Below are 12,327 nucleotides of genomic sequence, written 5' to 3'. Positions count from 1 at the left end.
TGGGCACATCCATTAATTACAAGTCTAGGGCGTTATTATATAAAAACAAGTCGGGTGACTGGACTGGAAAAGTCTAGGATTTCAAAGGGAATATTAGTTGCCAATTAGTAGCTATATTGGTACCAAATGTTATCTGATTGTATGGCTTCTCATTTGTCAATTATTCCTTCCATTCCATGAACAATTCTTTCTTGGTAGCAGAAGCAAGCAGATTTCCAATAAGAGAGATACCGAAATTAGATTACTACGATAGCTTCGTAGTTAACATAATAGTAAATATACTTATCTTTCTCTAAGCAGACCAACGACAATATGTGGTTGAAAGAAATCAGCTCCATTAAACTGTATCGATTCAAGTGTTGACTAATCAACCTTCTTTGACCTACCTTCTTTGTTTCTTGTGCTGTAGTTATCGGAATGAAGATCAAAACCCAGCGAAACGATGGCGTACGGTCGCGTTTAGCTAACATTTAATACAACTATTTTGTTCAATCCTGCCCCTAAAAGCCTACAAGTACAATTTTCTGCGTCACCATTGCTGTATGTACAGGCGGTAGCAACCGGGCCGCGTCCGATCCCCTACGAGCCGCCGCTTCGCGGCAGATCCGCCACAAAGTAGTCGGCCGGCAGCTGGTGGAAGATGTTCTGCATGATCGCCAGCAGGATGTCCTCGATCGTTTTCGCGATGATCGGCTTGAGCGCTTCCGAAACCGGGCGCCAGTTGTCGTTCAGGTACTGGTTGGTGCTGTCCTCCAGCACCTTCACGCCCTCGAACAGGTTGCCCATGTGCAGGCGCAGGCCGGAGATGGTGTAGTCCACCTTCGTGCCGGTCACGTTGTAGAACACGTGCCCATTCTTCTGGTACAGGTCGGTGCTGGTGCGCATAATGATGTCCATGCCGCCTGAAGAAAAGGAGGAAAAAATAAATGTTTACATTGAGCGTGTTCGCCACATTGGTGAAGTTCGTTGGTACCCTGTACTTACTCGGCTCAAACCAGCACTTGCCGTGCCCGTTCAGCGGTATCACCAGTATGCGGCCCTGCATGTGATAGTTGCCCTCGAGCCGCATCTTCGGCAGACGGATGTGCGTTTCCCAGCCAAAGTTCTTACTGCTGACGCTGTGCTCAAGAATGGAGGGGATTCGTTAGCATTGGCACAAACGGATTGCAAATCAGGCCAGTGATCGCCTATCTTACACATTGCGGAGGACTTTGGTGCTGGCGAAACCGGTGACCACCACCTTGGAAAGTGACGCGTTGACACTGACCGGTCCATCACCTTGCAGGATCCTTATTTTGCTGATCTTCATCGGGTCGATCGTGCCGACATGCTCGAGCCCTTCGATGCCTAGCGCGAGTTAGAAGCGTTTAGAGCGATTAGTGTGGCCTGAGCGTATTGCCTTTTTGCCTCTTAAAGTAGTTACTGTGAATAGGGTCAGTGGCCGAGGTTCTTGGGCTCGTTCGACAGTCCCAAACATGGACCACAAGTTTCACTGCATACGGTACATGTGCGGTATGTTGTGGTCACCGTGTCACGCGCACCGTTTACCCCTACCGTTCAACAAGCCGGCCAAGTGGGGTGCACCTTTGCATTGACCTCCATTACGGCTGCCAACGCTCCGAACGCAGGTGGACAGCCGTTTTGCACTACTTTGGCGCTCGATCATGGCGGCGTCTTGCAGGCGCGACCAGTTTTTCGCGAACTCCACAGAAACGGCTTTACGGCCCGTCACGCTAACCGGACGATAAGTTAACGTGCTGTCAAACTTTATCTTCCAACGCCCGTGGAACAGGAAAATTCGGTCTTTCGATGTTCGTGCTGGGCAGCAAGCCAACCGGTTTCACGCCACGCAATGCAATTCCCGTGTGTGGGTAGTTGGTTTTTGTGTTTGGCTTTTGGAAAAAAACATATCTGACCCTTTGCGCGCATGTGGTGAGATTTAAATTTAAATTAAAAGAGGGAGCGTAAGCGGGTGGGTGTGTTTGCTGTTGTCGAACACGACCCGAGCGAACGGGATCGGTTGCAGGTGGTGTTCGGCAAATGGATGCTTGCGAAATTCCTACGATCGGCTAAAAGTGGCAAAAGTTTTGGTTCAAGGCCCTGCCGGAGCAAAGGAAAACGTGTCTCACCATCACCACCCCCTCCATTGTGTGTGCACTGAATCGCATCGCAAATGCATTGAGCCGCACGTATGGAGCCGCGATCTCGGCCGCGGGAAAATAGCGCTCGAAGGTCGAGAAAAGAATCGCTGGCCCTATTTCTCAGTACTGGTTTGCCGCGTTACACGCGCTGTCCAGCTCGACCGACTCGTGGAGGGAAATTAATTTAATTACACTGTCTCACACACACACACACACACACACACACTCCCATGCAAGTACAAACACTGTTGGTAGGCATAATGCTAGGTAAATCATTTACCGGTAACGAGCTTGTCAAACAGTCCCTGGACGGACTCGGTGGAACAGTCGACAAAGTCTGGCTGATCGAACCGGCATGTCTTGATGAACTCCGCTGTGGATCGGTACCGTAGGAAGAAGAAATACAAAAAAAAAACAATGGTTCGCGGTTAGAAATGGCAATGCCGGATGGTTTGGTACCAAGCGATGAGTACGTTTCGTTTCGAAGCTGGCCGAGGCGGCTGGTAGAGAGAGCGCGAGCAGGCTGACCACCCAGAACAGGCGCACCAACTGCGGGACGGTGCTCCAGACATTCCAGCACGCAGCCGACATCGGTGTGTTGGTTGAGGACGAATTCGGGATGAAGAATATCTCTGATACAGGGTAGGTTCCACACACGGTTGAGAGTTGAGAGGGTTGTAGTTGGTGCTGCAAAGACGCAATGCCCGTTTATTATAGGGCAACTCACATACACACACAGACATACAAAAGCTCATGTAACCGTACTAGAACTTAATGCAAAAATCACAAATTTCTTGTCAAAACACTTACGAGGAAGTCACTGTTTCACTTTGTAGCCTAAAGACACTGCACGTGCACTGTCGTGTACCGCACACAGAATCGTTCTACTGCACTGAAGGCACGTCTTCTTAGATACAGCTTAGAGCAGCAACCTAAACCGCGGGCACTAGCGACGTCTGAAAGCCCAGCACCATTGGAGGCACGATTTATAGAAGCGTGCACATATATATATACCTTGGGGTGAGCGATCCGGTGTGAGCGTGGAAACACTGCAATCAGGCCCGAACGGCACTGCTCATGCAAGTCTCCACATATAAACACACACCTTCCCGCGCCATCCCACCGACCGGGCAGGCTGGTCAGAACAACCTGCCCGTCATTAGAAATCCATCCCTTCCCTTCGCGCTGGTGTTTGCGGTGACGGTCCGACCTGAGCTGTGCCTCATGTGTGGTTAGTTACCAACGGTAGCGGTTGCCACTCCACTCCGATCCGTTAGAACCGTTTACCGCTGCTGCTGGAAGTTGGATGCTACGATGATGTCGCGTTTTGCGCGTAATCTTAACCGTGTCAATGTTTGTGAAATATCCCACCCAGATCTCCCAAGCTCGCTCCGTCCCGAGGTAGAGGGCGGGGGTGCTAATCCGCATATCATCATGCCTGCCGCGTTTAATTGGCCGCGTTTTTTTCCTGCTTCTCCCCGGAGTGCTCGGGGTTTGGGGTCAGCAGCCATCGATTGCACATTCGGCATCCGGATCGTATGACTCGGACGGCATGCCGGCCCGAAAGGTCAACGGCTTTCGTACCGGTGCCAAACTTCCAACCAGCATAGAGATGTCATTGATGGCCGAAGGGAGGTGGGCTTGCAAGAAGTTTCCAATTTCCGTTGCTACCCGCCTGCTGGTTGGAGTGAAGAAGGCGGGCACAAAGGGGCAGGGATTTGCTAAATTTTGATTTCATCATGCACCACCGAGGGGGTGCGCCAGCGGAAAGCGGGCAAACCGCTCGGCTACTGCTGATCATGGTGAGTAGCACCGTACCGGCGAAGGTTATTACTCGTAGTGATGCGCGAAACAATTATGCAACACATGATGTTCGCATCTTATGACAATATTGGGGAGCTTGTTGCTGTTGTTACTGTCGCCGCCAGGGTTAGGTGCGCTTCGTGCCACGAGGGGTTGCCAGGCATCGGCTGCCTGGCGGGGATTAGATCGCTAACGGGGCGATCAATAGTGCGTGACAAGTGGGGTTGGTCAGTGTGTTCAAGTGGTTCGTTCTGCTGAGAACCGATGCTGTGTGTTGGCTGCTCTAAGGCTATTTTATGTTGTTTCTTTTAGTCTCAGAATTGGTTATATGGAAACTTGAAGCAATGCGGGCATGCAAGGGACATTAATTTAGAATAAAATAATTGGTAATCATCTTTTGGATAACCTTAGAGTTAAACATCTTCTTTCTAATCTATCTATCTTCGTAGAAACACTGATCTAAGAATAGATCAATACGGTCGCTACAAGAAATATGCACCAATGAACAAGGAAATACATCACAAAATATTCTTGGAAAATCGAAAAAACTGTATCAATAAGACGGTTTGAAAACAAAAAATCAAGTGCTTTTTTGCTTTTAATTGCAAACATATGTTTTTATCACTATTGATCTTGAATGTACAACAATTGTTTCGATAGCTCTTATTATAACTAGTTCTTTTTTTTATTCAGGGCTTTGCCGTATTGCTTTAATTATAACTAAATCATTTCACAGCTTTCAATCCTTACCGAAATTCATCTTAACACAATTCATTCTCGAGTTCATTTCCAGATTCTATCCAAATTCCCACCAAAAATTTGCCAACCTGACTCAGCAAGATTACGCTTGCAACAACAATGAACTAAAACTATCCCAGAGCACATAAATGTATGTGTTATTTTCATAGTCATCAAACATGCTGTTGACTTTGTGGAAAATAGTCCAAGTTCTAGACACAATTGTTAAGCATTCTTACTCTGTCTTACGTACAATCAAACATACTATAACGAGAAGATATGATTTTTTTTTATCGTGCGAATGTTTCATTTAAAACTATTACAAAATTTCTCGATAATGGGGTTTTATGCTGAAAATTAAACATAAAACACCTAGACATTTCAGGTATGGTCAAATATCATCTGGTACAAGAAACCAACTTCATCACACTGAGTACTGAAATTTGATACACTCTTAGAAGTTGTAAATGTTTAAATACTTAGTTGAGCTATTTTTAATTTCAAAGGTTGATAGGTGCCCGAGTTTAGTAAAGATATTTAAACAAATATAGATAAATTTCCCAAAAAAAAGGTTAAATAAAGACATATGTAGCGTTATCATTGAAGAAATTTTTAATGAGAACTAGTATCGATTAACATTGGAAATAGTTTTTGGTATTAGTACATCTTCTCTGCGTTTATTTTGTGAGACGGTTAGGGATCCTCCTGTTGATCCGACAATTAGAACCACCTGTCATGATAATAGACGTTCTGCATGCAATTTCCGTATACCTCAGGTCCAACTGATTTCCTAAGGTTGTGGTGAACGGCTGTCACATTGCAGAAACCCACAATCATGTGACAAGTCTAATCGACTCTAATGACTCATCGACAACATGAAATGTTAAACGTATAACAAGATTTTAAGATTTAAGATTAATTAAGTCTTTTATTCGATTTGATCACATTTTTAAGAATAAATTAGTATAATATACACCGCATTCGGGAAATATTCCTGTGCATGAACATCACATGTGTGGTAAAGCCGAGGAAATGCGAGGAGCTTTGATTAAAATTTGTGTGTTTAGTTTCTAGAGCCATTTTGAGGATCATTATGAGGATATTAAACAGCTAGAACTACTTTCCTAGATGCTAAACCTATTTGAAAATTATTTTGAAACACACTCTCGCATCCTGTAAATCTCTTCTTTTTCTTTGGCTCAACAACCGATGTCGGTCAACTGCCTGTACCCACTTGTGGGCTCGGCTTTCAGTGACTTTCAGTGACTAATTGATTCCCCCCCATAGCAGGATAGTCAGTTCTACGTATGGCGGCGCGGTCTATTTGGGGATTGAACCCATGACGAGCATGTTGTTAAGTCGTACGAGTTGACAACTGTACTTCGAGACCGGCTAAAATACTATCCTATCTATCCCGTAAATAGATAGATGTTTATTATTATAACTTTTGTAATAATTAAATCTTATAAAGTGTATGGGCTTTTTTTATAATCGATTAACCAAAACCCAAAATGATAGATAATTCGATCTATGGAGCCCTTTAAAAGGTATCCATACTGCTTCATGGTGCGCTAATTGGCACACCATTCAGGTTGAAGAAGCGCGCGCACCATAATAATTCTCGCGTTTATTGGAGCGCAACGCGCTAACCCGCTATCGATTAAAATATGAAGCATTCGAAGCAGCTGGCTCAGACACGGTACGAACCCGAACCTTGGCGAGCAACCTTGGCCAACGGTGGTGAAGAAATTCGGGACCCCGGGATGTGTTCGTGCTATGTTTATCTTTCCGAAAGGCCGCACGCTCAACCTTGACATGGAGAGCGGGGCAACCGTAGGACCACCCGGCCTAGTATACGGCACATCACACATCGGCAGCTGTACACATATCTCATCACGATGATCGTTTCGGTCGTCCGGATTTATAGATCTGTTTGTTTGGAGTGACCTTACCCCGGCTGGCTCCACCAGTGCGCCAATCGGAATCGGTTTCTAGAGATTTCTATCGCTTGATACGTTGTACTCCGACGTGCGTAATACTCCACCCTGCTCCCACCGGGCAGTTCGGTAATCAGGCTTTATATTGTCAAGTACACACATGCATGGACACACACTCACACGCACAAGTTGCAATTAGTACTTTTTTTCCAATCAGAAAACTGAACCCACGATTAGCAAAGGAGAGCGGTCAGAGGAGAGCCGAGAGCTGGCGGAAGCAACTACTCTGCCCCTCCATAAGGGAGGAGGTCATGAGTTCGCGCAATTCCAATGCAGGCACACGGGTTGGCGAACGACAGGTGATAATAGTGCGGCGCGAGAAGGGAGTTTAACTATCTGCTAGGACTGATAACTGATAATTAAGTGACGGTAGTTTGTAAAGAGTTCAGCGGCAACACCCATCTACGTCGGATGCGTACAGTTAACACAGGTCGTGGAGGTGGGAGTACTAATGATGCTGGTAACTTCAGCCACCATCTGGTGATGCAACCGGACCCTGAGACTGCTCAATGTTATTGCCGATGCTGAAAAGATTTCTTCCTATTTGAGCTCTGCCGGAATCATGCCGGAGGAGTGATACAACGCGAAACAAGACCGGTGACTTAGTTGTCACAGAGTATAATTTATTTGTTTATAGTCCGTACGTCCATTTATAATACGAATGCAAAATAGAGCTACCAGCAAGCAAGGGAACGTACGAGATGCTTTACCATAAAAAAGAAAGCGCACAAGATAAAACACATTTACAACACACGCGCGCCCAAACCCTTCACCGAATATCTCCCACGAATCTTCAACGTACTGTCACCGTCAGCCGATCAGTCACGTTCAGCTGGCTACCGATGCATTCTCGCATGGCCCGCTTCGTCGGGAGTGAAGTGAAGTGTTGGGCGTGAGTGGCGCGATGAAATATGACCGCGGGATCGTTTGTTTTTCGTAAAGAATAAATAATGGATTCGCCCTCCAAGACCGCGATAGACATCCTCGCCGCGGCCGCGTCCTTAGCGATGAAGGTTTCTGTGGTGCTCTCGCGTAGGCCGCGTAGGTGTCGTAGGCTGGGGTCGCACCGCAATCGGGAACAACACACCGACGGGCGAAGGGCGAGGGCGTACGTATGTATGGGTGATGGTGAGGGTTGTCGGTTTTCTGTAAACTCCTAAAAATAGCCAATGATGCACAAACGATGACGGATCCTCCGAAGATGTGGTTGGGTCGGAGATTGCCCGATGAGCAAAACGATATTTAAAAAAAAATGGACTCTCTTTGAAGCGATGAGTGATGGAAATAGAAGAGTACGATGAGGGTATTGTTGTTGTTTTGGTTCGAGTTGTTTTTGTACATAAAGAAAACACCAAACACACTTCCCGCGGGAATACAGCTAATAGATAGGCAATGAAGGACCGTGCCCTGGAAACTGGGCGGCAGCCTTTACATGTGGCGGGTGTTGCCGAACGAGCCCTGGCCGGCCTGGGAGGCACCCTTGTTGAAGCCCATCTGCAGGTTCAGCTCGCCGTGATGGGCACGCAGCTGCTCCTCGCTGAAGTTGCGCTCGTTCTTGTCCGCCATCTTCGGCCCAAGGGTAGGTCCGTTGTATTCTGGGTGCTTCTGGGTCTGTTGGGGCGGAGGCGAAGGATCAGTACAAACTGGGAAACGCCTGCAGAACGTTACCAACAAGCACACTTACGATTCGTCCCAGCGAGTACAGGCAGAGCGTCACTTGCGGGATGTTGCGCCGCTCGAACAGATCCGCCGTCTGGAAGATTTCCTCCTCCGGCACGCCGTACTTCTTGATCGCCGCCTGGAAGCGCTGGATGTTCTCCATCAGCTGGAAGTTGGTGCCACGCTCCTGGATCTTCTTCACCGAGCCGGGGGCCATCTTGTTGATCAACTTGCACAGCACAACACCGTCCTTGAGGACGTCCTCGTACGGGCCGGGCGGCAGCTTCTCACCGAGCACGTCGCTGATCCACTGCAGCACCTCGGCTTCCTGTTCCTTGTTGCGGGGCTGTGAAGTACGGGAGGAGCACAGAAAGCAGACGAAAAAAGGTCATAAAACCCAGAATGCTATAAACACGCGAATCCATTCGCGAATTTCCAACCGCAGTGCAGTGTGTGTCTGTGTGTTTTTTTTTGTATGCCCACCCTCCGATCGGAGAATGGGAATTTTCCAACAGCTTGATGGCAATGTTATTCTCCATCACACGAAGAGTTTTTGGACGTGCCGGGTTTCCAAAAATAGAACCGCACAACCGTTCGCGGAACGGATGTGTTTGCACTACCGGACGGAACGGAGAGATTTCCTCAGAATTCGCCCGCATCTATGTGATGGCGGTTCGTCGCAAATCGCTCTTTCCGGACCTGGAGCGTTTGGAGAAAGGTTTAATGCTTTGCCCTCCCCCCTTCCACGTTGCTCTTGGGGGTGAAAAATCATTTCTAAAAGTGGTACGCATTACCGCTGGCAGCTACAACAACCAGCGCCATTTTGATATCCTCGCAACGGTACATTGATTTCCAACGGCAAATCGCCAGCGTACGCTTTGCCTGGTCGCACTGACGTCATCGTATTGTTATTAAAATCCTGCTCGAGCGGCTGTTGCAAAAGGCGCAACAACGCGCGGACACCAAATGAACGCCTACGACTTCCGTCGGGGCTGAAAACGAAAAAAACAGCCTCGGTCGGCTAATTTTATTCCTTCTCGGACCATTGACCGATACTACCTGATGGGGACAGCAAAGGGAAACGTGACATCCCTCCCGCAAGCGTGGGACGAGTGGGGCCAAACCTGTCCAATGCATTTGTTTCGACAGAAGCCATTAGCTGAAACTTGGATTGCAAATTCGCATGCGCACCAAGCTATTGGCATTCAAAGTTGTTGGCCGTTGGAGAAGGGGATTTGGCATCGGAAAAACTTACGCTTGAAAAGCGAAGAAAAAAATCTACAAAAAACTAGTCGTCTGTTTAGACATACATCTGTCTGCAGAAAACCACATGACAACCGTTCTCTGATGTTGTTCCTTCCAAGAAAATTAGATATCCCGAGATGACTTCACAAAATGCGTTGACTAAGGCATAGAGTTTTGGAGAATTGGGTGTTAAGGGCTTCGGCATGAGGTTCTAGGAGGTGGTTGAAGAAAGCAATGATCTTTTCCACAGATCACAAAACCGCGAGAGGATCTCAAATCTTCACCCAATATCTTCCAAAACACCGCCCAGTGCACGTACCGCCATTTTTGAAGATTTGATTGATACGGTTGATTGCTCGCAGGTAAGCAGCTAAAGATGTTAGGTACCGGAAAACACACCGGACTACGCAAACAAATCGCGCTTTGCTCGAACAAAGCACTACCAACAACACACGCGCAAACTAACACAAGCACACACAGAGACAGTCGTGCCGAAAAACTCGTGGAAAACTGTGCACCGAATTAGTCCGAACAAGATGTTTGCCGTACGCCGACCTGCGCTAGACTGTGCCGGATCGTCCGAGGGTGGGCGAATTTTGTGTCGGGCTGGCAGAATTTTCGGCGCCCGGATCGACGGGGTGGGCCCCGTGGGGAAGGTTGAGAGCGTGTGATCCAGGGCGCGTGTCGTTTCGGGATGTGTTTTTACACACCCGGACCCTCGTCGCGCGCGACTCATGCCCAAACGATCATTTAGGCCAGTTCGAGTATGTTGTTGTGCGCATCCTCGCACCCCATCTTCCCCACAGACACACACATTCACCATCGTGCGGGCTTCACGGTTGTGAGGTTTCGTTGGGGAGTGGCGTATTGGAAGTACTCGAACACGGACAGGCGAAGATACGGTATAGTAAATGGGAGGGGGAAAAACAACAATAAAAAAACAGCAAACAGCAAGATCGCAAGAGATCGCGCGCGGATTATTCTCGCAAAGCATGGATGCGTCGCGCGCGGCCGCGCTTGCGCAAGGTGGTTTTCCTCGGTGGTAAGCGGGCATGGATCGCGATCTCCCCGGCGAACAGTTGTTTCTACCATCCATAATTCCAAAACGGAAAAACAACACCCACCTGGAAAGCGGAAAGGGGCCCAGAGATCGGATGTGGGGAAAAGCAGTAGAGTGGATGGAATTGGAAACCATTGCAGTGCCTTGCGGAGAATGCGTTCGCGGTGTGCGTGGAAACTGGATGGAATGGGAAAAAAGGCCCAAAAATTTTCAAAAGTCAAAAGCCAACCATATAAACAATTTTTCACAAATTTATTACACTTCTGATGTTCGGCACTGGTTTTAGGGATTTTGATTTTCCGTACGAGCTCACATGAGTTCATATTTTGTAATCCCTTGGTGTTGAAGGAACAACTTGATCGCTCGTGATCACTTTGCATTTGAATCTTCAAAACAAAAAAAAACAACAACCCGTAAAAATTGATCTGACATTGATGTGTTCTGAGCTCGTAAAAATCTGAACACTGCCAAACATCTCCAAAACCAACAAAAAAAATCAACTAAAGCAGACGGAAGGAAATGGATAGCGGATTTTCCCAACGATCACTCAGCGAGTGACGTCAACACGCCTGGACCTGCACGATTGACCTTATTGGAGCTACCACCCGGCCGCATGTGGATGATGATGATGAACCGCGATCGTATACTAAATTTAATCGTCAGCACACACGCACGAGATCCTGTGTGGTGGTGGTCCATCTCGGCGCTAATCGGAACTATCTGTCACGCTCGTGTGTGTGCACGATATTATCCTCAATGACATCATCCAGAATTGGCGGCAACATGCCCCCTATCCACTCAGGACAGGGACGGAGATGTTGCAACAAGTTAATTTCCCAGCTTGCATATTTGTTTATATCCGTTGGCCGTTCATTTGCCAATGCTAGCAGTTTCCCAGGCATGCTTCCAACGGATGCTGAGGTGTGACATCAATGCATCAATCTGGTTCCTCTAGGTCCCCTTGGCGCGGGGACCGTGAGGTTTCGGGATGTTCTAGAAATTTTGATTAATTGGAAGCAATGTTACGCCCGCTGTAACGCTGTTCGAGCGCAAGCAGAACAGCAAAACAACACTGGCATAAGTAAACAATTTTGGGAGCATTGTGAAGCATTGCGTTGTCCAAGGGGGGTGTCTTTTCGCAAGCGTTGCGATTTAAAACATTGAATTTTATTTTTTATATACATTGTTTCAGAGATTTTCTAGTGCTAGTGTTCTTAATGGCTATAGTAAAACTTCTTCTAGTTGGCAGAAATGTTAGTCCCACCAACTAAAAATGAGTTAGATTGCAGATGTTGAGCAGATACACCCCTTCATAACATTGATTCTACGAACCGTCCTTGTAGTCTACTGCAGGGTTCTTCAAACTACGGCCCGTGCAAGGTGAATTAAAGATATCAGGTGGTGTTCATCTACTTGTTCATCTATTTTCTCTATAACATTTCTTCAGTTAAATTACTTAGCAAACATATCTCGGGCTTTGTGAGTTCTTATTTAACATTAATCCATAGATAGAGCTCAAATATTGCATGATTATTCAAGAGTTTTTTCTTGTACAATTCATTGTGTTTTCGTCTTGTTTAAGGATAACAATTTAGATTTTTTATTTAACTTTGTTTCACATGAATTCTTCAATAGCTATGAGGCGCGTGGGCGATTAAACAGGAAGAAGAAATCTAAAAATAAG

The 12,327-nt window shown here is 47.0% G+C and overlaps 3 protein-coding genes across 7 annotated transcripts in view; 1 reads left to right on the top strand and 2 right to left on the bottom strand.

Moving 5' to 3' along the window:
• Positions 1–12,327, top strand: part of LOC120958568 (muscle-specific protein 20-like) — a 33,764-nt gene that overhangs the window by 7,735 nt on the left and 13,702 nt on the right. The window lies entirely within an intron of this gene.
• Positions 449–3,174, bottom strand: LOC120958557 (protein takeout-like). 2 transcript variants are annotated; one of them, XM_040381452.2, is made up of 6 exons: positions 2,952–3,174; positions 2,615–2,863; positions 2,422–2,514; positions 1,197–1,347; positions 985–1,118; positions 449–902 (listed from the first exon to the last, which is right to left on the bottom strand). In XM_040381452.2, the coding sequence occupies exons 2-6, from the start codon at positions 2,730–2,732 to the stop codon at positions 580–582; spliced, it is 819 nt and encodes a 272-aa protein (XP_040237386.1). In that variant the 5' UTR covers positions 2,733–2,863; positions 2,952–3,174; the 3' UTR covers positions 449–579. The 2 variants fall into 2 exon arrangements, with proteins under 2 accessions (XP_040237386.1, XP_040237380.1); XM_040381446.2 differs by having other exon boundaries at positions 2,615–2,828; positions 2,952–3,172.
• LOC120958592 (myophilin) lies at positions 7,282–10,178 on the bottom strand. The gene is made up of 3 exons (XM_040381501.2): positions 9,903–10,178; positions 8,364–8,684; positions 7,282–8,290 (listed from the first exon to the last, which is right to left on the bottom strand). The coding sequence occupies exons 1-3, from the start codon at positions 9,906–9,908 to the stop codon at positions 8,108–8,110; spliced, it is 510 nt and encodes a 169-aa protein (XP_040237435.1). The 5' UTR covers positions 9,909–10,178; the 3' UTR covers positions 7,282–8,107.

This window comes from Anopheles coluzzii, chromosome X (genome assembly GCF_943734685.1).
Source record: "Anopheles coluzzii chromosome X, AcolN3, whole genome shotgun sequence".
Classification (NCBI taxonomy): Eukaryota; Metazoa; Arthropoda; class Insecta; order Diptera; family Culicidae; genus Anopheles; species Anopheles coluzzii.
Note: the sequence above shows the minus strand (reverse complement) of the source record. Positions and strands in the feature narration are given on the sequence as shown.